We start from the raw sequence: 25,630 nt of genomic DNA, 5'->3' as shown, positions 1-25,630 counted from the left end.
TGGATTTTTCTGTGTGTATTTTCCATTATCACAGAGTTTGGGTACTCTTATTCCTTCTTCAGCAAACGCCCAGAACAGTGTTTTTATGTGTATCATTGTGTGGCCTGATTTGAACTACTGTAAAATGCTAACAGTAAGGAATTATTTAGTTTCCACAAGTTCTGTTTGTGTTTCCTATCAGGTTTTGAACTTGGATTTGCAATGGCAAGCCCCAATGCGCTGGTCTGCTGGGAGGCCCAGTTCGGAGATTTTCATAACACAGCTCAGTGCATTATAGACCAGTTCATCAGCTCTGGGCAGGCCAAATGGATGCGACACAATGGCATTGTCTTAATGCTTCCTCACGGCATGGAGGGAATGGTGAGGTGGGGGTGTCTCGGCACTGTACCATACACTGAAATGTATTGCTTTTTATATTTTTGTGCGGAATGTATTTGCATTTTCACGAACATGGAAAACATAAACCGGTTGCATTCAATACCATCACAAAGTCCCTTGTTTGGTGTTGACCCACCATATTGTTACAAATATATTTGATTTTATACAATTCATTAGCTGTAATCTCAGAGTAATCTTTCAGGGATTTTTGTACTGAGGGTGCCAAGATTAAAAGTTAAAAGTTTCTTTACCAAAGAAAGGTGACCGTAAGTAAAAACCGCTCACTTTAAGGGCAATTAGAAATGGATGAGTGCCTGAGTGTTGTTCTGCTTAATGGAATATTATGACAGCCTTTCTCATTACTTTCATTTTCCCCGTCGTCATCAGGGTCCGGAGCACTCCTCCGCCCGGCCCGAACGCTTCCTGCAGATGAGTAACGATGACTCGGATGCTTATCCAGTGAGTACATCGTTATGAATGGGTCCTGCTGATCACCATGGGGATCATTGTATATAATCACTTTAATGGGACAGTGAAGCCATTTGGTCCGTACTTACAGGGCTCTTTATTAATGCTGGCAGTTCCAGTCTTTGCTGTAGTAAATTATTCCCAGGGGCAGGCAAGTGGAGCAAAATACATTCTAGGAGCAACAGTTCCACAGAAGGTTAAATGTGCCCTAAATTGTTAATTCAGCACTGTTTGAATTAATCTCCAAATTGGCTATTAAAATATGTATGTGAAATAAACGGGGAAGGTGATTCGATTTAAGCTTTTTCACTTCCTTGTTCATACATGGCGTAATGCTTTCCTGTTATGGATAAATGTAGAACCTAATTTCTTATCGAACACATTTCCGGCAAAAAGTTAACCCGCTATTTCTGGTTTATGAAGTAAAGTCAGTCACCTTTCTGATAACAGCAAAGGCCATCACTGAAATCAATGTATGCCTGATAGCTTTTTCTTTTGTACATACTTATACCATACGCACATCTTATAAGTAGACTGTTCTTAACCACAAGGGTTACTGTAACACTTGGTATAAGGTTTGACCCCTTTTACTGAAAAAAACATGGGATGAAATGCCAATATAAACAACTGTATGAAATGAGCTGGAAAATCATTCGTAGCTAAATCACTGTTAAAAGAAAAAAGGATGATATTGAAACAGTCTTTTATTTCTTGTTGTATTACGCTTTAATATATTAAAAAACATAAGGAATATATTACAGTGTATACGTCAGTGTTCTGCTCATGTGTTCATAAAAAGCCCTCTTTGTCGTTGTGGATCATTAACTTACCTAGGGAACAGAGGGGCATGGTTTGAATAACCTGTGCTGTATCTTAGTGGTGTGAATGGACTAATGTCCTCTGCTTTGAAGTCCCATATTTAATTTCATGGGCCATTTTGTTTTCTTGGCTCCATGGAAGGATTCACATGGAAACTAAGGATGGTGTAATAGGTCTCAGTGACTGACATGGCCAGACAGTTCAGAGTTATTGGAACTGGAGTATGTTGCCTCGCTTTCTTCCTGGTTTACTGTTGATGTAGGGGGGGTGGGGGTGGGGGGACTTTAACATAATGGGGTTTGTAAAGTTCTACCAAATTTATATATATATATATATATATATATATATATATATATATATATATATATATATATCCTAAGTAAAAGTGTCCAGTGTGATCGCAGTATCTGAAATGTAAATATTTTTGTCTATCCTATGTGAGTTTTTGATGTACCATAAGACTACATTGCTTTAGCTGCCACCTTAAACATTTTATCTGCCTGTACAAACTGTTTTATATATCTATATAACATTTTCCTTCTTTGTATTAAGATTAAGTTTGCTTTATTGCTTTCTATAAGTCAAATTTGATCAATTAAGAATTCGAACTGGTCTCTCATTCACTTGCTTCTAATATTATGAACTAGATCTAGTCTTATGACCTCACACTCAACATGAACACCCCTCCCACAGAAACACCTCTCTTTCTCTCCCTGTCTCACTGTGTTAATAATAATGAAGTAGTAGTAAACTATTCTCACTACAGACTACTAGAAGCAACTGAACTAGAGACCACTGAATTATGAAAAGTTAACTCCAGAATATGAGAAAGCAAACTAACGGACCATGATATTTAAACTAATAAGAAAATAGAGTAATTAGGGTTATTACTGATTAGATTATGCAATACAGCTTGGTAGTCCTCTAAAATCTATTGATGTAATTACACTGATTTATCCATCTTTATTTACTTTTATTATATTATGATATTACTAAGGAAATCACAGAAGACTTTGAGGTCCATCAACTCTATGACTGTAACTGGATTGTGGTGAATTGCTCAACACCTGCCAATTACTTCCATGTTTTGAGAAGGCAGATCTTGTTACCATTCAGGAAGCCGGTAAGAACAGCACATCAGCAAATTAATACCCTCCTATCCTTTGGCTAGCTGCTGAAAATATTCAGTCTTGAGGGCATATTTTGTTTTATGTCTGAATAAATCAACTACAAGCTACGTGAAAAAGACATAAAGATAAAGACTTAGGCCTGGACCAAAGCACAACTTAGAACCACCAGTTTAAAATGGCAGTCGCTTTATGGGAACATTTTGTCTGAATCAAATTATTTACTTCCACCAAGATTACAATTAAATCAGACATTACTATAAAAAGGCTTCAGTGAGTGAATGATTTAACTGTAACCCTTTAGTTAACCCACAATGCACTGTTCACTAAAGCATCAGCCCCCTTAGTTTGAAATTTGTTCCATGTGAAGTAAACTCTAGCCTCTTGTAAAATAAGTTAATAACTGTTTATGCCACTTGAATGATTGGAATAAACTGCATTCTTTAATCTGGGCATCGATTAAGGGGCACATACTTTAATTGTCAGTGGTCATATTAAAGTCACCCGAGTTTAACGTCTTGCTATGCTATCCTTCACCCTATCACTTTTTCTCTTGCCACTGTAATTGTCTAAAATGATCCCCTGCTGCATATAAATGCTGTGCTTTGTGAAGCATGTGAAGAGCTTTTGGTAAGTAAATTAAAATGGGAGCCTTAGGGGTTTTAGATTGTATATTTATTATGCAAAGTACTTGATGAATTTGACTGGATTTATGTCTGCTATTTTGTGGGTAGGGTTTGTGTCCCATTTCAAATTCAAGTAAATGTGGTTAGTGTTATACTTCAACTTTTTCCAATGAATTTGTGCCAAAAACCCTTTTCTCATGTGTGGGCGTGTGTGCATGTTCTCATCTATGTGTCCAAGTGGGGACTTAGGTGTCTTTACAAACTAACGTCCCCACTTGGCAAAGCCTTTAAATCAGCTCCGTGCAGCAGCAGAACGTTTCCAACAGCAGCAGAGTTTCCTACAGCAGCAGAAAGTTCTGTACAGCAGAAGAAAGTTTCCTACCGCAGAAGAAAGTTCTGTACGTTTTGCTGCTGTAAGAAACTTTCTTCTGCTGTAGGAAACGTTTTGCTGCTGTACAGAACTTTCTGCTGCCGTACGAAACTTTCTGCTGCTGTAGGAAACTTTCTTCTGCTGTAGGAAACATTTTGCTGCTGTACAGAACTTTCTTCTGCTGCAGGAAACTTTCTTCTGCTGTAGGAAACTGTCTGCTGCTGTACAGAACTTTCTTCTGCTTAGGAAACATTCTGCTGCTGTAGGAAACGTTTTGCTGTAAGAAACATTTTGCTGTAGGAAACTTTCTTCTGCTGTAGGAAACGTTTTGCTGCTGTACAGAACTTTCTTCTGCTGTAAAAAAGTTTCTTCTGCTGTAGGAAACTTTCTTCTGCTGTAGGAAACTGTCTGCTGCTGTACAGAACTTTCTTCTGCTGTAAAAAAGTTTCTTCTGCTGCTGTAGGAGACTTTCTGCTGCTATAGGAAACTTTCTTCTGCTGTACAGAACTGTCTGCTGCTGTAGGAAACTTTATTCTGCTGTAGGAAACGTTTTGCTGCTGTACAGAACTTTCTTCTGCTGTAAAAAAGTTTATTCTGCTGTAGGAAACATTTTGCTGCTGTACAGAACTTTCTTCTGCTGTAGGAAACGTTCTGCTGCTATAGGAAACTTTCTTCTGCTGTACAGAACTGTCTGCTGCTGTAGGAGACTTTCTTCTGCTGTAGGAAACGTATTGCTGCTGTACAGAACTTTCTTCTGCTGTAAAAAAGTTTCTTCTGCTGTAGGAAACTTTCTTCTGCTGTAGGAAATGTTTGCTGCTGTAGGAAACTTTCTGCTGCTGTAGGAAACGTTTTGCTGTAAGAAACATTTTGCTGTAGGAAACTTTCTTCTGCTGTAGGAAACTTTCTTCTGCTGTAGGAAACGTATTGCTGCTGTACAGAACTTTCTTCTGCTGTAAAAAAGTTTCTGCTGCTGTAGGAAACTTTCTTCTGCTATAGGAAACTTTCTGCTGCTGTACAGAACTGTCTTCTGCTATAGGCAACGTTCTGCTGCTGTAGGAGACTTTCTTCTGCAATAGGAAACGTATTGCTGCTGTACAGAACTTTCTTCTGCTGTAAAAAAGTTTATTCTGCTGTAGGAAACTTTCTGCTGCTGTAGGAAACTTTCTGCTGCTGTAGGAAACTTTCTGCTGCTGTAGGAAACATTTTGCTGTAGGAAACTTTCTTCTGCTGTAGGAAACTTTCTTCTGCTGTACAGAACTTTTGTCTGCTGTAGGAAACGTATTGCTGCTGTACAGAACTTTCTTCTGCTGTAAAAAAGTTTCTGCTGCTGTAGGAAACGTTTTGCTGTAAGAAACATTTTGCTGTAGGAAACTTTCTTCTGCTGTAGGAAACTTTCTTCTGCTGTAGGAAACGTTTTGCTGCTGTAGGAGACTTTCTGCTGCTGTAGGAAAGTTTTTGATGCTGTACAGAACTTTCTGCTGTCATAGGAAACGTTTTGCTGCTGTACAGAACTTTCTTCTGCTAAAAAAAGTTTATTCTGCTGTAGGAAACTTTCTGCTGCTGTAGGAAACGTTTTGCTGCTGTACAGAAATTTCTTCTGCTGTAGGAAACGTTTTGCTGCTGTACAGAACTTTCTTCTGCTATAGGAAACGTTCTGCTGCTGTAGGAAAGTTTTTGATGCTTTACAGAACTTTTTTCTGCTGTAGGAAACTTTCCTCTGCTGTAGGAAACGTTTTGCTGCTGTACAGAACTTTCTTCTGCTATAGGAGACGTTGTGCTGCTGTAGAAAACTTTCTGCTGCTGTACGAAACTTTCTTCTGCTATAGGAAACTTTCTTCTGCTGTACAGAACTGTCTTCAGCTATAGGCAACGTTCTGCTGCTGTAGGAAACTTTCTTCTGCTGTAGGAAACTTTCTTCTGCTGTAGGAAACGTTCTGCTGCTGTAGGAAACGTTTTGCTGCTGTACAGAACTTTCTTCTGCTGTAGGAAACATTCTGCTGCTGTAGGAAACGTTTTGCTGCTGTACAGAAATTTCTTCTGCTGTAGGAAACGTTTTGCTGCTGTACAGAACTTTCTTCTGCTATAGGAAACGTTCTGCTGCTGTAGGATAGTTTTTGATGCTGTACAGAACTTTCTGCTGTTATAGGAAACGTTTTGCTGCTGTAGGAAACTTTCTTCTGCTGTAGGAAACTTTCTGCTGCTGTAGGAAACGTTTTGCTGCTGTACAGAACTTTCTTCTGCTGTAGGAAACTTTCTTCTGCTGTAGGAAACGTATTGCTGCTGTACAGAACTTTCTTCTGCTGTAAAAAAGTTTCTTCTGCTGTAGGAAACTTTCTTCTGCTGTAGGAAACTTTCTTCTGCTGTAGGAAATGTTTGCTGCTGTAGGAAACGTTTTGCTGTAAGAAACATTTTGCTGTAGGAAACTTTCTTCTGCTGTAGGAAACTTTCTTCTGCTGTAGGAAACGTATTGCTGCTGTACAGAACTTTCTTCTGCTGTAAAAAAGTTTCTGCTGCTGTAGGAAACTTTCTGCTGCTGTAGGAAACTTTCTTCTGCTATAGGAAACTTTCTGCTGCTGTACAGAACTGTCTTCTGCTATAGGCAACGTTCTGCTGCTGTAGGAGACTTTCTTCTGCAATAGGAAACGTATTGCTGCTGTACAGAACTTTCTTCTGCTGTAAAAAAGTTTATTCTGCTGTAGGAAACTTTCTGCTGCTGTAGGAGACTTTCTGCTGCTGTAGGATAGTTTTTGATGCTGTACAGAACTTTCTGCTGTTATAGGAAACGTTTTGCTGCTGTACAGAACTTTCTTCTGCTGTAGGAAACTTTCTTCTGCTGTAGGAAACGTATTGCTGCTGTACAGAACTTTCTTCTGCTGTAAAAAACTTTCTTCTGCTGTCGGAAACTTTCTTCTGCTGTAGGAAACGTATTGCTGCTGTACAGAACTTTCTTCTGCTGTAAAAAAGTTTCTTCTGCTGTAGGAAACTTTCTTCTGCTGTAGGAAATGTTTGCTGCTGTAGGAAACTTTCTGCTGCTGTAGGAAACGTTTTGCTGTAAGAAACATTTTGCTGTAGGAAACTTTCTTCTGCTGTAGGAAACTTTCTTCTGCTGTAGGAAACGTATTGCTGCTGTACAGAACTTTCTTCTGCTGTAAAAAAGTTTCTGCTGCTGTAGGAAACTTTCTTCTGCTATAGGAAACTTTCTGCTGCTGTACAGAACTGTCTTCTGCTATAGGCAACGTTCTGCTGCTGTAGGAGACTTTCTTCTGCAATAGGAAACGTATTGCTGCTGTACAGAACTTTCTTCTGCTGTAAAAAAGTTTATTCTGCTGTAGGAAACTTTCTGCTGCTGTAGGAAACTTTCTGCTGCTGTAGGAAACGTTTTGCTGTAAGAAACATTTTGCTGTAGGAAACTTTCTTCTGCTGTAGGAAACTTTCTTCTGCTGTACAGAACTTTTGTCTGCTGTAGGAAACGTATTGCTGCTGTACAGAACTTTCTTCTGCTGTAAAAAAGTTTCTGCTGCTGTAGGAAACGTTTTGCTGTAAGAAACATTTTGCTGTAGGAAACTTTCTTCTGCTGTAGGAAACTTTCTTCTGCTGTAGGAAACGTTTTGCTGCTGTAGGAGACTTTCTGCTGCTGTAGGAAAGTTTTTGATGCTGTACAGAACTTTCTGCTGTCATAGGAAACGTTTTGCTGCTGTACAGAACTTTCTTCTGCTAAAAAAAGTTTATTCTGCTGTAGGAAACTTTCTGCTGCTGTAGGAAACGTTTTGCTGCTGTACAGAACTTTCTTCTGAAAAAAAAAGTTTATTCTGCTGTAGGAAACTTTCTGCTGCTGTAGGAAACGTTTTGCTGCTGTACAGAACTTTCTTCTGCTATAGGAAACGTTCTGCTGCTGTAGGAAAGTTTTTGATGCTTTACAGAACTTTTTTCTGCTGTAGGAAACTTTCCTCTGCTGTAGGAAACGTTTTGCTGCTGTACAGAACTTTCTTCTGCTATAGGAGACGTTGTGCTGCTGTAGGAAACTTTCTGCTGCTGTACGAAACTTTCTTCTGCTATAGGAAACTTTCTTCTGCTGTACAGAACTGTCTTCAGCTATAGGCAACGTTCTGCTGCTGTAGGAAACTTTCTTCTGCTGTAGGAAACGTTTTGCTGCTGTACAGAACTTTCTTCTGCTGTAGGAAACTTTCTTCAGCTGTAGGAAACGTTCTGCTGCTGTAGGAGACTTTCTGCTGCTGTAGGAAACATTCTGCTGCTGTAGGATAGTTTTTGATGCTGTACAGAACTTTCTGCTGTTATAGGAAACGTTTTGCTGCTGTAGGAAACTTTCTTCTGCTGTAGGAAACTTTCTTCTGCTGTAGGAAACTTTCTTCTGCTGTAGGAAACTTTCTGCTGCTGTAGGAAACGTTTTGCTGCTGTACAGAACTTTCTTCTGCTGTAGGAAACTTTCTTCTGCTGTAGGAAACGTATTGCTGCTGTACAGAACTTTCTTCTGCTGTAAAAAAGTTTCTTCTGCTGTAGGAAACTTTCTTCTGCTGTAGGAAACTTTCTTCTGCTGTAGGAAATGTTTGCTGCTGTAGGAAACGTTTTGCTGTAAGAAACATTTTGCTGTAGGAAACTTTCTTCTGCTGTAGGAAACTTTCTTCTGCTGTAGGAAACGTATTGCTGCTGTACAGAACTTTCTTCTGCTGTAAAAAAGTTTCTGCTGCTGTAGGAAACTTTCTGCTGCTGTAGGAAACTTTCTTCTGCTATAGGAAACTTTCTGCTGCTGTACAGAACTGTCTTCTGCTATAGGCAACGTTCTGCTGCTGTAGGAGACTTTCTTCTGCAATAGGAAACGTATTGCTGCTGTACAGAACTTTCTTCTGCTGTAAAAAAGTTTATTCTGCTGTAGGAAACTTTCTGCTGCTGTAGGAAACTTTCTGCTGCTGTAGGAAACTTTCTGCTGCTGTAGGAAACGTTTTGCTGTAAGAAACATTTTGCTGTAGGAAACTTTCTTCTGCTGTAGGAAACTTTCTTCTGCTGTACAGAACTTTCTTCTGCTGTAAAAAAGTTTCTGCTGCTGTAGGAAACGTTTTGCTGTAAGAAACATTTTGCTGTAGGAAACTTTCTTCTGCTGTAGGAAACTTTCTTCTGCTGTAGGAAACGTTTTGCTGCTGTAGGAGACTTTCTGCTGCTGTAGGAAAGTTTTTGATGCTGTACAGAACTTTCTGCTGTCATAGGAAACGTTTTGCTGCTGTACAGAACTTTCTTCTGAAAAAAAAAGTTTATTCTGCTGTAGGAAACTTTCTGCTGCTGTAGGAAACGTTTTGCTGCTGTACAGAAATTTCTTCTGCTGTAGGAAACGTTTTGCTGCTGTACAGAACTTTCTTCTGCTATAGGAAACGTTCTGCTGCTGTAGGAAAGTTTTTGATGCTTTACAGAACTTTTTTCTGCTGTAGGAAACTTTCCTCTGCTGTAGGAAACGTTTTGCTGCTGTACAGAACTTTCTTCTGCTATAGGAGACGTTGTGCTGCTGTAGGAAACTTTCTGCTGCTGTACGAAACTTTCTTCTGCTATAGGAAACTTTCTTCTGCTGTACAGAACTGTCTTCAGCTATAGGCAACGTTCTGCTGCTGTAGGAAACTTTCTTCTGCTGTAGGAAACTTTCTTCTGCTGTAGGAAACTTTCTTCTGCTGTAGGAAACTTTCTGCTGCTGTAGGAAACGTTTTGCTGCTGTACAGAACTTTCTTCTGCTGTAGGAAACTTTCTTCTGCTGTAGGAAACGTATTGCTGCTGTACAGAACTTTCTTCTGCTGTAAAAAAGTTTCTTCTGCTGTAGGAAACTTTCTTCTGCTGTAGGAAACTTTCTTCTGCTGTAGGAAATGTTTGCTGCTGTAGGAAACGTTTTGCTGTAAGAAACATTTTGCTGTAGGAAACTTTCTTCTGCTGTAGGAAACTTTCTTCTGCTGTAGGAAACGTATTGCTGCTGTACAGAACTTTCTTCTGCTGTAAAAAAGTTTCTGCTGCTGTAGGAAACTTTCTGCTGCTGTAGGAAACTTTCTTCTGCTATAGGAAACTTTCTGCTGCTGTACAGAACTGTCTTCTGCTATAGGCAACGTTCTGCTGCTGTAGGAGACTTTCTTCTGCAATAGGAAACGTATTGCTGCTGTACAGAACTTTCTTCTGCTGTAAAAAAGTTTATTCTGCTGTAGGAAACTTTCTGCTGCTGTAGGAAACTTTCTGCTGCTGTAGGAAACTTTCTGCTGCTGTAGGAAACGTTTTGCTGTAAGAAACATTTTGCTGTAGGAAACTTTCTTCTGCTGTAGGAAACTTTCTTCTGCTGTACAGAACTTTCTTCTGCTGTAAAAAAGTTTCTGCTGCTGTAGGAAACGTTTTGCTGTAAGAAACATTTTGCTGTAGGAAACTTTCTTCTGCTGTAGGAAACTTTCTTCTGCTGTAGGAAACGTTTTGCTGCTGTAGGAGACTTTCTGCTGCTGTAGGAAAGTTTTTGATGCTGTACAGAACTTTCTTCTGCTATAGGAGACGTTGTGCTGCTGTAGGAAACTTTCTGCTGCTGTAGGAAACGTTTTGCTGCTGTACAGAACTTTCTTCTGCTATAGGAGACGTTGTGCTGCTGTAGGAAACTTTCTGCTGCTGTAGGAAACGTTTTGCTGCTGTACAGAACTTTCTTCTGCTGTAGGAAACATTCTGCTGCTGTAGGATAGTTTTTGATGCTGTACAGAACTTTCTGCTGTTATAGGAAACGTTTTGCTGCTGTAGGAAACTTTCTTCTGCTGTAGGAAACTTTCTTCTGCTGTAGGAAACTTTCTTCTGCTGTAGGAAACTTTCTGCTGCTGTAGGAAACGTTTTGCTGCTGTACAGAACTTTCTTCTGCTGTAGGAAACTTTCTTCTGCTGTAGGAAACGTATTGCTGCTGTACAGAACTTTCTTCTGCTGTAAAAAAGTTTATTCTGCTGTAGGAAACTTTCTTCTGCTGTAGGAAACTTTCTTCTGCTGTAGGAAATGTTTGCTGCTGTAGGAAACTTTCTGCTGCTGTAGGAAAGTTTTTGATGCTGTACAGAACTTTTGTCTGCTGTAGGAAACGTATTGCTGCTGTACAGAACTTTCTTCTGCTGTAAAAAAGTTTCTGCTGCTGTAGGAAACGTTTTGCTGTAAGAAACATTTTGCTGTAGGAAACTTTCTTCTGCTATAGGAAACTTTCTTCTGCTGTACAGAACTGTCTTCTGCTATAGGAAACGTTCTGCGGCTGTAGGAAACTTTCTGCTGCTGTAGGAAAGTTTGTGATGCTGTACAGAACTTTCTTCTGCTGTAGGAAACGTTTTTGCTGTAAGAAAGATTTTGCTGTAGGAAACTTTCTTCTGCTGTAGGAAACGTTTTGCTGCTGTACAGAACTTTCTTCTGCTGTAGGAAACGTTCTGCTGCTGTAGGAAGCGTTTTGCTGCTGTACAGAACTTTCTTCTGCTGTAAAAAAGTTTCTTCTGCTGTAGGAAACTTTCTTCTGCTGTAGGAAGCGTTTTGCTGCTGTACAGAACTTTCTTATGCTGTAAAAAAGTTTCTTCTGCTATAGGAAACGTTCTGCTGCTGTAGGAAACTTTCTGCTGCTGTAGGAAAGTTTTTGATGTTATACAGAACTTTCTTCTGCTGTAGGACACTTTCTTCTGCTGTAGGAAACTTTCTTCTGCTGTACAGAACTTTCTTCTGCTATAGGAAACGTTCTGCGGCTGTAGGAAACTTTCTACTGCTGTAGGAAAGTTTTTGATGCTATACAGAACTGTCTTCTGCTGTAGGAAACTTTCTTCTATTGTACAAAACTTTCTGCTGTTGTACAGAACTTTCTTCTGCTGTAGGAAATGTTTTGCTGCTGTACAGAACTTTCTTATGCTGTAGGAAACTTTCTTCTGCTGTAGGAAACGTTTTGCTGCTGTGGGAAACGTTTTGCTGCTGTACAGAACTTTCTTATGCTGTAGGACACTTTTTGCTGCTACTCCTACGACAGCACAGAAAGCAAGTAGTAGCCACACATTAAGAAAAAAATATGCAAGTAAAAGTAAACATACACACTGATAAAACCTTCAGGCATGCAGGTTCAACCGGATCAAATGATTTGAAGGTACTGCAATAGCTGTATTAATGAATGTTTACATGAACCTACAGAGATCAATTGCATTCCTTAATCTTCTTTAACCGTCGCCTTGTATTCCTTCTAGTTAATTATCTTCACTCCCAAATCTTTGCTGAGGCATCCAGAAGCCAGATCAAGTTTTGATGACATGATCACAGGTGGGCTAAATTAAGTAAATGCCTTATTATATTTAGCTTTTTTGTGGTTGTGGTTTGTTTTTGTGTTTAATCACTGTGTTTTGCTCCGTGTTGATGGGGGCGGTGAAGGGGTGGTTTGGGTGCCGACAGTATTTTCTACACAGCACCGGGCAGGGTATATTATGATGGTATATTATTCATTTGGCAACTTTTTGTAAACAAAACACTAACCAAAGATCAAATTAACCCAATCCTGAATTCGGTTAAAGCTCAATTAAGTTACAGAGAGGTTGGTTGGACTCAAAGCCAGGAGGAGGACAGTGGGCCTATATATATTTAATGTCTAATTTAACCTTAAAGAAAAATTTTTGCAATGAATAGGAGAGATACAAATATTTCACTCCAGGAATGTGATGTTTTTGTAGGCACAAGATTCAGGCGAATGATACCTGAGGAGGGAATAGCAGCCCAGAGTCCAGACAACGTGAAGAGAGTTATATTCTGCACCGGGAAGGTTTATTATGAACTGGCAAAAGAAAGAAAACAACAGGATTTGGAGAGCGAAGTAGCAATTGTTAGGTTGGAACAGGTAAATATGTATATCTTTTTAAACCACAAGTAATGTGTGTTAAATATAAAATAAACAAATTTGAAATGATTAATCCTAAAATAAGTGTTAAGTCATCTCTCGTGTTCAAGATCAGGAAACTTGTATTATTATTAGTATTAGTATTATTACATGCTTTCATGATTCTTTAAACTTTTGAGCTACTGATTAACGCAAGAGGACCCTCAGTCAGCTACTACTGTAACAGCAGGTGCTATGGCTGTTTGGGTGTCTGCAAACCTTTGAGACTGGCCTCCAGCTGGTGCTAGAGCTTCACAGTTTTCAATCACGTCTATGTGAACAGGGCCTTGATTTACAGGACTTCCCATAGGCTGCCATTCCTGTCCCAGTGTTAGATCTGGAGTGGCAAACCCAGTGGAAATTTGCAATTTGTGTATTTTTTTAAAATTTGTATAATTTGTAGATCTCTCCATTCCCCTTTGACTTGGTCAAAGCAGAGGTAGAAAAATATGCAAAAGCTGAACTTGTCTGGTGCCAAGAAGAGCATAAGAACATGGGCTACTATGAATACATCAAACCCCGCTTCCTCACTGTCCTGTCCCAAGATCGCCCGATATGGTGTGTATTACATTATATCCACCTTCTGAGGTGCTTGCCTTGAGTGTAAAGTTGTTTTTCCTATGCTACACTGTTGTCTTAATCCTTCATCCAAACCATACCTTTCACAATAACAGATTTGGGGGTTTTGGGAGACCATTTATAACGGTCTTCACGTTTTCTTTTATAGGTATGTTGGTCGAGATCCTGCCGCTGCTCCGGCCACAGGCAATAAAAACACTCACCTGACTGAGCTCAAGAGATACCTGGACACTGTATTCAACCTGCAGGCTTTTGAAGGGAAGAAATTCTAGTATATGGCTTACTTCCTACAAATTGAAGTAATAGACTTTGTGCAATCCGGGTATTGATAGTTTATATGTAATTTTCCTTAATAGATTATCAATTTCCTCTAAATCCATTTTAGTTTTAGAGGTATCTTTTCTCATTTGGACAATACCAGGATGGCTTTTATTCTTGTTCTTTTAAACCTATAATTGCATCGTATTATAAAGTATCCTTATGTAACTTAATTAGTACTATTGTAACAAAATGTGTTTCTGTTGTAACAAGTAGGCTATGAGAAATAAGCTTTACAAAGATGTTCATAAAATCATTCCAGAAGAAATGCTGAACATGTAGAAAATATGTTTTTACTAAACGTAAATGTAAACTGAAAAGGCTAAAGGAAAAGGTTTGTAAATATTGAAAATGACATTTATGTTTGATTTGTACGTAACACCTTGGCTGAAAGTGTTGTGCCTGCTGCCATTCTTGTTCCTCTGCTGTTTTGTAGCAGCTGGTTGTAGAAATAAGACATTGTTCCCATTCCAATAACAGCATCGCTAGATTTCAGCTCATTTGTAGCCAACAGGATGCACCTGGTTTAGGACAAAACAACCATAACATACAAAGCATTATATTATAATATCACATATAACCATATTGCCCACAGTGACCAACAAGTGGCACCATATAATAGAGTTAGAAGTGCCCTAAGACCGACATAATTAACTAGACAGATGTTTAATTACATGACTTCACAAACTGTATGGGTAGCATTTATCATCACATAATCTTGTCTTATGTTACATAGGTATGTAACTGGCCTATTTCTGAAAGTTGCTGAATAAATATCCATTAACTATTTTAATAATGTCTACTGTTTATCTGTCAATAATATGAACTTAACAAATGTGATAAATATTCAACCTTGTAATTCAAGCAACATATCAAGAGGGCATTGTGATATAACTGAAATAAACTATGAAATTACACAATTCTGCATTTGTATTCATCTTTATTCTTACTAATTGATTTGTGTTTAGCATATTTTTAAAACATGTATTTATAATTTAAGTGTAATGTATATATTTTTCTTCTGATATGAAAATGGAATTTTCAAAATAAGCTTGACTCACAGTCTTTCATATTCTTGTTTTAGAAAGATGTCTAGAGAGTATGCAGAATATGCAGTGAGGGACGAGGTCAGGTGAATAATTGTAAAGACAGGACAGATTAGGCTACATGTATCAGACAAGACAATAACTGAATGTAACTTTATGTAGTTTGACTATGGTGCCAGTGCAAATGAAACAAACCTTTAAATACTTGACATCTAGTCTAACACGAGATTTGATCATTGATGATCAGTGCGCTGCTCGACTGCAGTATAGTACAGGGTTGTGAAACATTTTAATATTGCGTAATATTTGTCCTTGCCCGAGATTTATGAAATTCATTTTTAAAATCTGAATGAGTTCTTAAAGTCCTACTCCTGGTTTTCTTTTAATATGAATCCAAAAAGCCCTCTCAGCAAACAAAGTTTTTTAGTATTTTTTTTTGGCTTCCTGCGTAAATTGAATTCTTAGAAGAAAATCAATAATATAAAGAGTCTACGGTGCTCTGTCATTCTTTTTGAGTTTAAACACGTTAAGGTCAAAAGCTAAATATTAAATAAATGTTCTAAATGCAGGCTTTCACTAAAAAAGGTACATTACATTTCCCAGCATGTATAAAAGGCTTTCAATTAATGGTCCTCCAGAGCCTATCCAATTAGAAAGTCATACGCCTTTGTGTTACATATACCCAAATAGCATCTTCCCTGAGGAATAGCTGCTGAAGAAATGCCAAGAAGGTTACAGTCCGCAGCCTTTGGTAGAGAAACAAACGGCTTTAGTCTTGTTTAATTGAAAGATTTTTAAGCATGGCAGTTACAAAAGGCATCATGGTGGTATTTTTCTTTGAATGTCTGAAAATGTCATGCTGGTGAAAAATTATAGGGAGAACAGCTATGCAACAGTTTCTCACAATACATCATGAAACAAAATGTCAAGTGAGGAAACATTCAAAGACAGGGTAATATTTTTAAAATCAGTCTAAGTCTGAACTAGACATCATTTAACCTTTCCTATCACCGTCAAACAGTAATTGTTATGCAAAGTAGTACTTGAATATTAGAATATTGAATATGGAATAAATTAGATGCAGAACAAAGTAAAATAAATATATATTGTTATGAAGTTTATGTGTAGTACAAGTCACAGGTCTACAGTTTGTATTTGGCTTGAAAACAAACAGTTCTTTCCTTCATATAAACTTTCATATCATTTTATAATTTCATATTTTATAACGATAGGGCTACTAATAACACCAGAATCAAGCTAGGCCTTTAGAGATCTATACCCAATTCAGTTAAGACAGTACAACCTTTATGAAAGCCTGGATGCCTAACCCTACTCTGGGTTGAAGAATTGTATGTTTGTAACAATTAAAGGAAAAGGCATATTGAGAATGAGATGAGATCCACATTTCTAATAGCTCCAATATCCTGTCACTTTCTGTATTACCACAAGACCAACACATTTGTGTTAAACTGAGATGTGTTTAATCAGAATGAAAGATCTGTCGGACAAACCCAACATAAGAGAAGGGGTGTTTTGGACCATTTCTGATATGTCCAGATTTACACCAGAAAAAAAGGGAAAGTGATCAGTAAGCTTTCTTCACTGCTGTTTTAGCATCTTGGCACAGTGGGTCTAATTTGCCGTCACCTCCTGTAAAGAGACAAAACACTGAATCTAACTGAAGAGAAGTAAATCGAACAAGTTAAATAATTCTGGGGGTTTTATGGTCTTTATCAGTGTGCTTTTGTGTAGGTATGCCTTTATAATTAAATACAGATACATTTTTTCATGTCTTAATGCAACTAATGTGTTATTTAAATATAATTTCCTGTGTTTAATAACACACATATAAGGGTCGGTGCATTACATGATAGAACTGTAATGTCAGAATTGACTGTAAAAGCTATTGTTCTTTAGACCACTGGGACATGCCAGTGTTAAAACAAAGCAACATATGAGGAAACTGTGAGAATTGCATATGTTCTCACCAAAGTCAAGATCTTTGATATTGCAATGAAATACGAGCTCTCCGTTCACTATGAGCTCCACTGTGTTCCAGTCAGGGATCCTCTGGAGGACGCACTGGTGTCCATCCTCTGCCAGAGCAGCTGCAATATACAACTACATCATCATCATCATCAAGATTGTTATTATTATTATTTTAAAATTGTATTTTCGTTTTTGCAAAAGCTATCCCCTATCTGCACGTTTGCATTGGAAAATAATAAGTTGCTATGTTTTCTACATAACAAAAACCACCTATGAATTATAATGAATAGTTGAACTGGGAGCATCAACGCGGTTACCTTGCAGGCCTTGCAGACGGGATGTCCTGTGCTCAACAATCCCACAGGACTCGTACGGCCCAAACCGCACAGTGACCGAGGAGTTTGCAGGCATAACGCGTCTCTAACGGCGGACCGTCGACTCAAATTCAAACATGGTCGTACATGGATCAAGTTCTTGCAGCGCAGATTTCTGCAGTTCTGCGCAGGGCTGCAGAATCCAAGCGATCGGATTGGTGGAGCCGCGCAGATCCGGGCAGGCCTGCGCTCATCTGCGCTGCAGGAGCACGGCCGTGTGCTTCGCTTGCGCTGGCAGGGTTACTAAGGAAGTGAAGGTTGTTGGGCAGCAGTGTTGTTTAAAAACGACTGAGTTGGACGTGTGTGGGTTTTCATCTCAAAACTAACAAGCTGCACGGAAGTAATGCTGAAAAATAGATATATTTATTGAAAGCAAACTGAATGACATTCACAGGAAGAGAGAAAGTGACCCATGCAGTCCAGGCAGCTGGATTGGATTCCTCTTCTGGTCAATAATTATTCCTCTTCCGAGCTCCCTGTAACTTGTAACCCTGTGTTTTCATTTATGCATCACATACGGCTGGTTTCACAGACATTAGCACTAGTCCTGGACTCCCCAATTATATTCTGGGGTTGGTTACAGTTTTAGGGGTGGGAATGTAATTAAAAAGAAGTAGAATGCAGCTTAACACTGTTCATGTAATGCCATTTTCAATTACTGTGCTTTTACATTTTAAAATGCCTATTATTAATTCCTGGACCACTACATGCATGTAAAATACCTGTTCTAGCAACGGAGATGGCATCACTTATATTACTAATAAACCAGACTGGGTCAAGGTTATTACATTGCTCTCCTTCCAGGTACATTAAAAACTATATCACCCACAAGAAATATGACATTTCACTCTGAAATCTGAATCCAGTAGCAGTTTCACAATACTTTGGAACAATACATTGTTCCAGATACAGAGCCAGCAGCTATAAAGCAAGTCCTATTTACAAATGTCACAGATCTTTTTCTTTTAATCCCAAAGGACATATGTTAATGTCTTTCCCTGTGTTTGCATAGATGTTTGTTTTTCAATGGGAAATTATTATACTCTAAATGCAATTAGTAATGATGTACAACATAATAAGCACATTAGTAAGTATTGGAAAAAGATAATTCTAAGAGTCCGAGCCATTGTTAGTATAATAGAATTAGTGCCACTTCTAAGTAGTGCAAGAAAGGATATCTGATAGATTGGCTTCAGCAGAATAAACTAATTCAAATTACAAGCCACTTGGAAAGATTCTAAATACCCAACCAAACTAATACAATTCGTTGTACTGAAGATACAGTTTGAAAGCATTGCAGAAGTGCTGCTATTTCCTGAACGATACAGCCTTAGGGCAATGTCCACTTGGATCTATACGTGTCATTCTGAAATGATATAAATACAGTTCACTTTAATGGTATATCAAGAAGACAGTGAGCCTGGTGCAAAGAGAGAGAGAAAGAGAAAAGTAGTACTCCATTTTGTAACCAGGCTCACTGTCTTCTTGATATACCATTAAAGTGAACTGTATTTATATCATTTCAGAATGACACATACACATACTCCATTTTGTAACCAGGCATTCATTTCTTTCACACTATCTGCAAATGAAGTAGAGCTTAATTCTAGGAAGAGCCGTGTTATATTGAAGCAGGCAAGACCAAAGCAGGTTTTTATTCAATGTAAATCCTACATTTGCATGACATGCAACATATCATAAATACAAAAGACCCCATATACCTACATAGTGAAGAATATGACCTTGACTTATAAAACTGATATATTATATAAACAATGTCTGTCCAGTATTGTCTAGAAAATAAAGACATTAGCTAAGACTTTTAATTCAGATATGGCATGGCTATTACATTTGATAAACCACTTTGTGCATATCTCAGTGTCTGATTTTCTTTCAAATATTGTTGCTTGTAATGTAAAGGGAAAAAAAACATCAATGCCAGCTGTCAAACAAATTACTTCTAGAAAGTGTTGTGATCACTAGTCATTAAATTCAGCTACCCCTTGTAATTTGCTAAACAAATGAATATGCAAGAAAAACTAAAAAAGTATTATAATATATACAGCACGTGTTCATTTAAAGTGATGTGAAATTAGCGGTGTGTGGCTTAGCTACCTTCTTTCAAGAAAGCAGATCTTCGTATAATATCTGTGCTTTGCTTAATGGCTTTTGAAGAAGCTCATAAATGTGGCCAGTGTGTGTCTTGGTGTAATGGAGTAGGCCCATCCTTTGAATTGGAAAACTAACTGAACCAATACAATTAACCACAAAGACTTTGTCTGAGGTTCCACAATTATTAGAAAGGTTAAAGGTTTAAATAAAGTTTGTACTGACCTGTTCTGAAGTAGAATAAGGCAGATGGTGAAATTTAAATAAAATAACTTTTCATTGTTTGATTTGGGTTGAACAAGGGTGTGGGAGCTGCCATATTTGTTTGGGGATGCTGGGAGGTTACAGAGGCCATCTTGGTGAGGGGCAATATTGGGTTTCCATTACCATAATGTTAGTAATAGAGGGCACCTGTTTTCCAGCAAGGAAATGACTGGTTCCTCTTAAATCTGGAAGGGGTTGTAGAAAATAAATAACTGTTGGTAACTTAACTAATTGTTTTTTATATATAAAAACTGTCACTAAATGTTTTTGTTTGTTTAATTGTTTTTTTCTAGGGGAGGGCCCATGTAGCCAGGATATATAACCAGGTGGTGGAGGAGTTAGTTGGTGGTGTGCTAGGGTGGGGGGTCACTTGACAGAGTGCATCATTTTGTAACCAGGCATTAATTTCTTTCACGCTATCTGCAAATGAAGTAGAGCTTAATTCTAGGAAGAGCCGTGTTATATTGGAGCAGGCAAGACCAAAGCAGGTTTGCACTGTAGTGTCGGTGGCAGACAGCAGGTGAATTTAAGAGAGCGCTGTTTTTTCTCTGTCCGCTACGTGACAGCTAATGATTAGCAATAATGTTCCTGTTTTATCCCTCTCTAGGTGGGCATCCACAAACCTCCCCATAGAGACAATTGATTTAATGATCTGTACCTGACAAAGACATGTCTGGATGCAGATATGAGTTTAACCTGCTTAGGGTCTGTGATGATCCAACAGCCCACTCGCAGGTTATTTGTGATGCATCATCTCATTTCTGAGATGGCCCCGGGGCCCTTTAGAGATGGATGTTTGCTAACCAGTTGTGCCTGGATAGATATGAGACATTATCTTTGGGAATGAAGCAAATGCTTTGATATTTTATTTTATTGCTTCGTTTCCTGCATTCCCTTATTTGGCCACATCATATGTTAGTCTAAATAACATTATCTGCTGTTTTTTAAGCACTAAAGATTAAAATAATATTGATTTAGCAAAGGAAGAATGGAAACAGCAGAATAACAAAGGGAGACAACATGTATTTCTTCAAATGGTAAAAGTAATTGCACCTGACACACTTCATGGCACCATACACACTTCTCTTGAGATTGCTCACTGGGTACTGCATAGCCTTAAATTATTCTTTCACTCTAAATGGCCTGGGGTGATTGGTTTGTGCACCCCCACCCCCCTGTGTAATCTAAAAATGAATGAAAATCCATACTTAGTGAGTAGTAAGTAATGATTATTGCATACTCTACAATAAAGGCAACAATTTTATAGAATGAAGAAAAACGTAGAATTTCAAAAGATGAAAGGATGTTGCAGTTGAGTGATTTTTATTTATTTTTATGTGGATTCCTTTAGAAAGAGCAAATTCTTATAAACCGGAAGTTCTGGTATTGCTAAAGAGATTCATTAATTTATGTAAAATTGGTACTTCTTAAAATCCACCCCCTGTCCTACAGGGAAATGGCAAATATGCAAACACGTGTGTGAGTGGATGATTGGAAAGGCTGGGGTGACTAACATCTATTGAACTTTGTCAGCAGTCTTATAAATAATTGTTGCTAGTAATTTTGTATCATAAAGGTGATAGACACTTGCCAATAATCAATTTCTAAACAGGCAATTCTTAAATCAAATTAGCATTCAGTTGTCAGCCCCTTGCTAAGCACTCTTAATAGTGATTAGGGATGCTTGGCTGACCCGGTTCAATAGTTTAACCAATAGAGAATTAAATCCAGCATTTCCCAGTAGACTAAATCATATGCCAGGCATATGACCATCTGTTTTCAAAGTATGTTTCCTAATGGTTCATAGAGCATGAAGTTTGGATCATATGAAACATTTGAACTTTTTTTTGTTTATTTTTGTGTACCTTGTAATATAGTTTATATTCACAGTGCCTCGCTCCTCATAAGACCATTTCATATACTGCAGCATTTATTATGAATTTATGAATGCTTAATAATACTATTATTGTTAATAATATTAGTTGTAGTAATATTATGAGTACTAAATGTATTTATTTATGTATTGGATTGTTTTACTTACAAGAGTAAAAATAAGGATTTGCAATGCACTGAAAATGTAATGTGTGTAATTTGGAAGAAGAGAAAGCATGGAATCAAAGGTAGGGTTTGGAGGTTTGTGATCCTAAGAGACAAGGAAGTCTGAATGCAAGCTCTGATATGAGAAGAATTAGGAAGGAGCAATAGGATGGCATATGTGGGGGGAGGATATATAACATAGGTGAAGAGGGAGAAAGGGTGAAAAGCCTCAGGATGTTGCAAAAAGAGAAAGAAAGGCAATTGTGTCTGTAGAGAACATAGAAGAAAATGGGGGAGGGAGTGGGGGATTGAGAAATCAGAAAGAGACAGAGAAGAGCGCTGATTGTTAGTCAAGGACTGCAAAATAGATTTGAAAAAAATACTTATTGGCAAAAGTGAGAGCAGATGGGAAGATGGAGAGGAGAAACCAGTGAAGGTTCAAAACTGATTGCAATTTTGGCTTTTTCCACTTCTTAGCAGAATGCATTTTGTTGTGTGCAGAGCTGTGAGTGAAGAAAAGCCAGGGCACAGGAGAGGAGGATTGGGAAGTTTGTCAGGTGAAATATGAGGTCAGGGATTAAAGGACATGGTAGTAGACTTGACCCTTATCTTCTGAGACATGAGAGAATGGGTCAACAGAGAGAAAAAGAGAGAGGGAGGAGTTGGGAGAACAGGGGAAGTGAAAATGGATGTGGATGTAGAGAAATACTACAGGTTACTAACAGAGGCAGTAGAGTAGGGTGGCAGTAAGGGGAAAAAAATAATGAACAGGTGATCAGAAAAGTTGAGGGGCTGAAGAGCAAAGGGAGAGCAGTCCCTGTTGAAGTCACATTCTGAATGGTGGACAAATGAGACATGGGGGACAGAAATGCAAGGAAGAAGTCAAGCTCATCAAAGGGATCAACAGGATTCACAGGGGGTCAGGGGGAAAACTACCTCCACCACAACCTGATTCAAAAGGGGAGTGATGCAAGACCTCAAAAGCAATGAGGGCAGCTGGAAATTGAGTGTAGAGATTTACATGAAAGCAGGGAAGCCAAGGGAGAAATAAGTGGCAAAGGCAGAAATTAAGTCAGCCTTTTTGAAAGTAGGATGGTAATTCTACATGTGCAGATGTATATACTGTAGTGTTGGTGGTGTCATGTCATTCGTAAATGACTCCCATTTAATCGTTTTAATATTGGTCTGGATTTGGGCTGGGTGTCCAACCAAATTAGAATCCATTGATTCTAACAGGAAAGGGCATTACTTAACCAGATATCGGTTCATCACAGGAGGAGGAATGATCTTCTGCATGATGGGGTGTATTCAATTGACTGGTGTTTTTTTTTTTAAATCTATGTAAATCCTATATTTATGTGAATTATACATGCAACATATCACAAATACAAAAGACACCATATGCCAACAAAGTGAACAATATGACCTTGACTTGACCTATAAACTTGATATATTTAATTATTAAAAATGGCTGTACAGCATTGTCTAGAAAATAAAGACATTAGCTAAAAACAATGGCAGAAATGGCATGGTGATTGTATTTGATAAACCACTTTGTGTATATCTCAGTGTCTGATTTTCTTTCAAATATTGTTGCTTGTAATGTAAAGAAAAAAACTAAGCAGAAAAAAACATCAATGTCAAATGACTTCTAGAAAGTGTTCTGATCACTGGTCATTAAACTCAGCCTCCCCTTGTAATTTGCTAAACAAATGCATATGCAAGAAAAACTAAAGAAGTGACAACAGAATGCAATAGCTACCTTTTTTCAAGAAAGCAAATCTTCGTATAATATCTGTGTTTGCTTAATGGCTTTTGAAGAAGCTCATAAATGTGGCCAGTGTGTGTGTCTTGGTGTAATGGAGTAGGCCCATCCTTTGAATTGGAAAACTAACTGAACCAATACAATTAACCACAAAGACTTTGTCTGAGGTTCCACAATTATTAGAAAGGTAAAAGGTTTAAATAAAGTTTGTACTTACATGTTCTGAAGTAGTATAAGGCTGAAGGGGAAATTTTAAATAAAATAACTTCATTGTTTGATTTGGGTTGAACAAGGGTGTGGGAGCTGCCATATTTGTTTGGGGATGCTGGGAGGTTACAGAGGCCATCTTGGTGAGGGGTAATATTGGGTTTCCATTACCATAATGTTAGTAATAGAGGGCACCTGTTTTCCAGCAAGGAAATCTGGAAGGGGTTGTAGAAAAAGAAAATGTTGGTAACTTACAAATATGTGTTTTATATATATATATATATATATATATATATATATATATATATATGTATACTTGGTTTCTGGATTAATCAGTAATTTGTTTATTGGTAGTGATGTAGACATACACTCACCTAAAGGATTATTAGTAATTTTATAGTTTTTATAAGTTTAGGTTTCCAACTCTACCATCATTCAAAGCTGGTGCTTAGCACTACCCTTTTCCCAGTACACTCCACTTCTGTATAATATACAATATTAATCAATGCACATTTCATAGCATTCTCTCAAAGTGTTGGTAGGCCTGTCAGCCCCACTTTGTCTTACTCCAGAACATTCTCTTTAAGCATCGCACTGAGTTTATGAACCCAGAGATAGTCATTAGCAATACATTCTTGATGACAGAAGCAGAGGTTTTGTACTGAAGCCCCTAGAATAGAGCAGATATGTTTATTTATTGTAAAGATTATATTTGTATTCACAAATACAAATGTGGCTCCATTATCTCTCAGTTTGGGAACTAACATGGACTTAAAATGTCACTGTCAAAGACGTAATTCTAAATAAGTCAATATTTTAAAAGGCTTCAATTTGTCTGCTAAGGGATTCCATTAACGTATGCAGTCAGTCAATACACCCTTTAAAAGATGAGAAAATGAGTGACAGATGTCTGCAATGCGTTCTGCAAGCCTAGTATAAAATCCATGTAAAATGCAGCAGTGGGAGGGTCACTTCAAGCAACAGCCCAACACTGCAAGGTGAAAACATTGATACCATTTTAACAAACAACAGCTCCATGTTTCTTTAAATGTTATGGCAATCCCATGCAACATTTTGGCTATCATGTCCTCATTTGCCCAGTATTTACATATTAAAGGAGTAATGGGAAACTGTTTAATTTGTCCTTGGGAATTATTTCCACTGTTTGGTCAGTTCAGTCAAACCCTTCTGGGTAGCCTGTACAATATGTAGCGTTCACCCACTATATGAAACATTATAGAATTTGATGTACAATAAAATGTCCCATAATTCTTTTTAGAATCTTGTACGATTTTTGTGGAATATTCTATAGCTTTTGTGTTACAGTCAGAATATCATTCCGTGACTTTGTAGGGATTTCTGATGGTATCAACCAACCTGAAATGTCTGCTAAAATTATTAGTACCATTTCCAGCTGGGCCAGCTAAATGCATTAGTCTGTGACTTACAAAACAGAAGCATCAGTTCAAAGGCGGATCCAGTAATATGATTTGGAAATGTTTGCTGGTAATTGGATTTGCGCATGCTGAATTTCTGTTTGTATTTAAGCTTTTAAAAGGTGATGTTTACAATCCTCTGCCTTTGTTACTATGAATTTGTGTAGTTATACAGTTCTGTGATTTAATGTGGGGGACTATTTTAAGTCCAATATGGTATTAAATAAAAATGCAGAACTGTATTACTAACCTGTTTTGGGAATCTTAGATGTGTCTAAACATTAATATTCTGTACATTTCTTCCCAGATCTAATGGTTTAAGTAAATGCTGAATCCTATACATGCTGCATAAAAAAACATTCATGAAAAACATGGGATGTGTGGAGACATTCTGCATCATAGATGGCTAACTAGCTGCTGAGGATTAAGGAAGAGGTGATACATTATTGATTCAGATTGATCTGATATTATAAATCTCAGAACAGATCAGTTGAGTTATGAGTTATGGAGATAAAACATTGAAATGAGAGTGACTGATAGATAAGCTGGGCTGGACAGGAAGAATGAGAAAGCTGTGTCACAATTTATACTGAGGGTATCGGAGTGGGTGAGTTCTAACAGATATGTGTATACTGGAAATGTCAGACTCAAAATAAGGTTCCCCTTTTATGATAATTAAATAAAAAAACTATTTCTGTAAATGCAGTATATTCCACTAGGGTCTGACAATGCCAGTGTAGTTCATTCAAGGCACTGTTCCTCTGTCTGATAGATATAATTAAGAAGGTATGCAGCTGATAAATAATTGAATAAAGGTATGATTTTTACATT

The 25,630-nt window shown here is 37.9% G+C and overlaps 2 protein-coding genes across 2 annotated transcripts in view; one reads left to right on the top strand and one right to left on the bottom strand.

The window, feature by feature from the left end:
• The window catches only part of ogdhl (oxoglutarate dehydrogenase L), a 33,872-nt gene extending 19,380 nt beyond the window's left edge, over window positions 1-14,492 (top strand). Inside the window, exons 16-22 of the mRNA XM_066693479.1 lie at window positions 182-360; window positions 766-837; window positions 2,663-2,788; window positions 11,996-12,068; window positions 12,473-12,636; window positions 13,079-13,233; window positions 13,403-14,492. Of these exons, the coding sequence (XP_066549576.1) occupies window positions 182-360; window positions 766-837; window positions 2,663-2,788; window positions 11,996-12,068; window positions 12,473-12,636; window positions 13,079-13,233; window positions 13,403-13,526 (893 nt within the window). The 3' untranslated portion in view covers window positions 13,527-14,492. The remainder of the gene's footprint in view (window positions 1-181; window positions 361-765; window positions 838-2,662; window positions 2,789-11,995; window positions 12,069-12,472; window positions 12,637-13,078; window positions 13,234-13,402) is intronic.
• Window positions 14,493-15,722: 1,230 nt separating this feature from the next.
• Window positions 15,723-17,177, bottom strand: c20h10orf53 (chromosome 20 C10orf53 homolog). The gene is made up of 3 exons (XM_066693084.1): window positions 16,925-17,177; window positions 16,607-16,726; window positions 15,723-16,268 (listed from the first exon to the last, which is right to left on the bottom strand). Exons 1-3 carry the CDS (start codon window positions 17,016-17,018, stop codon window positions 16,204-16,206), a joined length of 279 nt encoding a protein of 92 aa, XP_066549181.1. The 5' UTR covers window positions 17,019-17,177; the 3' UTR covers window positions 15,723-16,203.
• Between the last annotated feature and the right edge of the window lie 8,453 nt (window positions 17,178-25,630).

This window comes from Amia ocellicauda, chromosome 20, assembly GCF_036373705.1.
Source record: "Amia ocellicauda isolate fAmiCal2 chromosome 20, fAmiCal2.hap1, whole genome shotgun sequence".
NCBI classification, from domain to species: Eukaryota; Metazoa; Chordata; class Actinopteri; order Amiiformes; family Amiidae; genus Amia; species Amia ocellicauda.
This window is presented reverse-complemented; position numbering and strand designations above follow the sequence as displayed.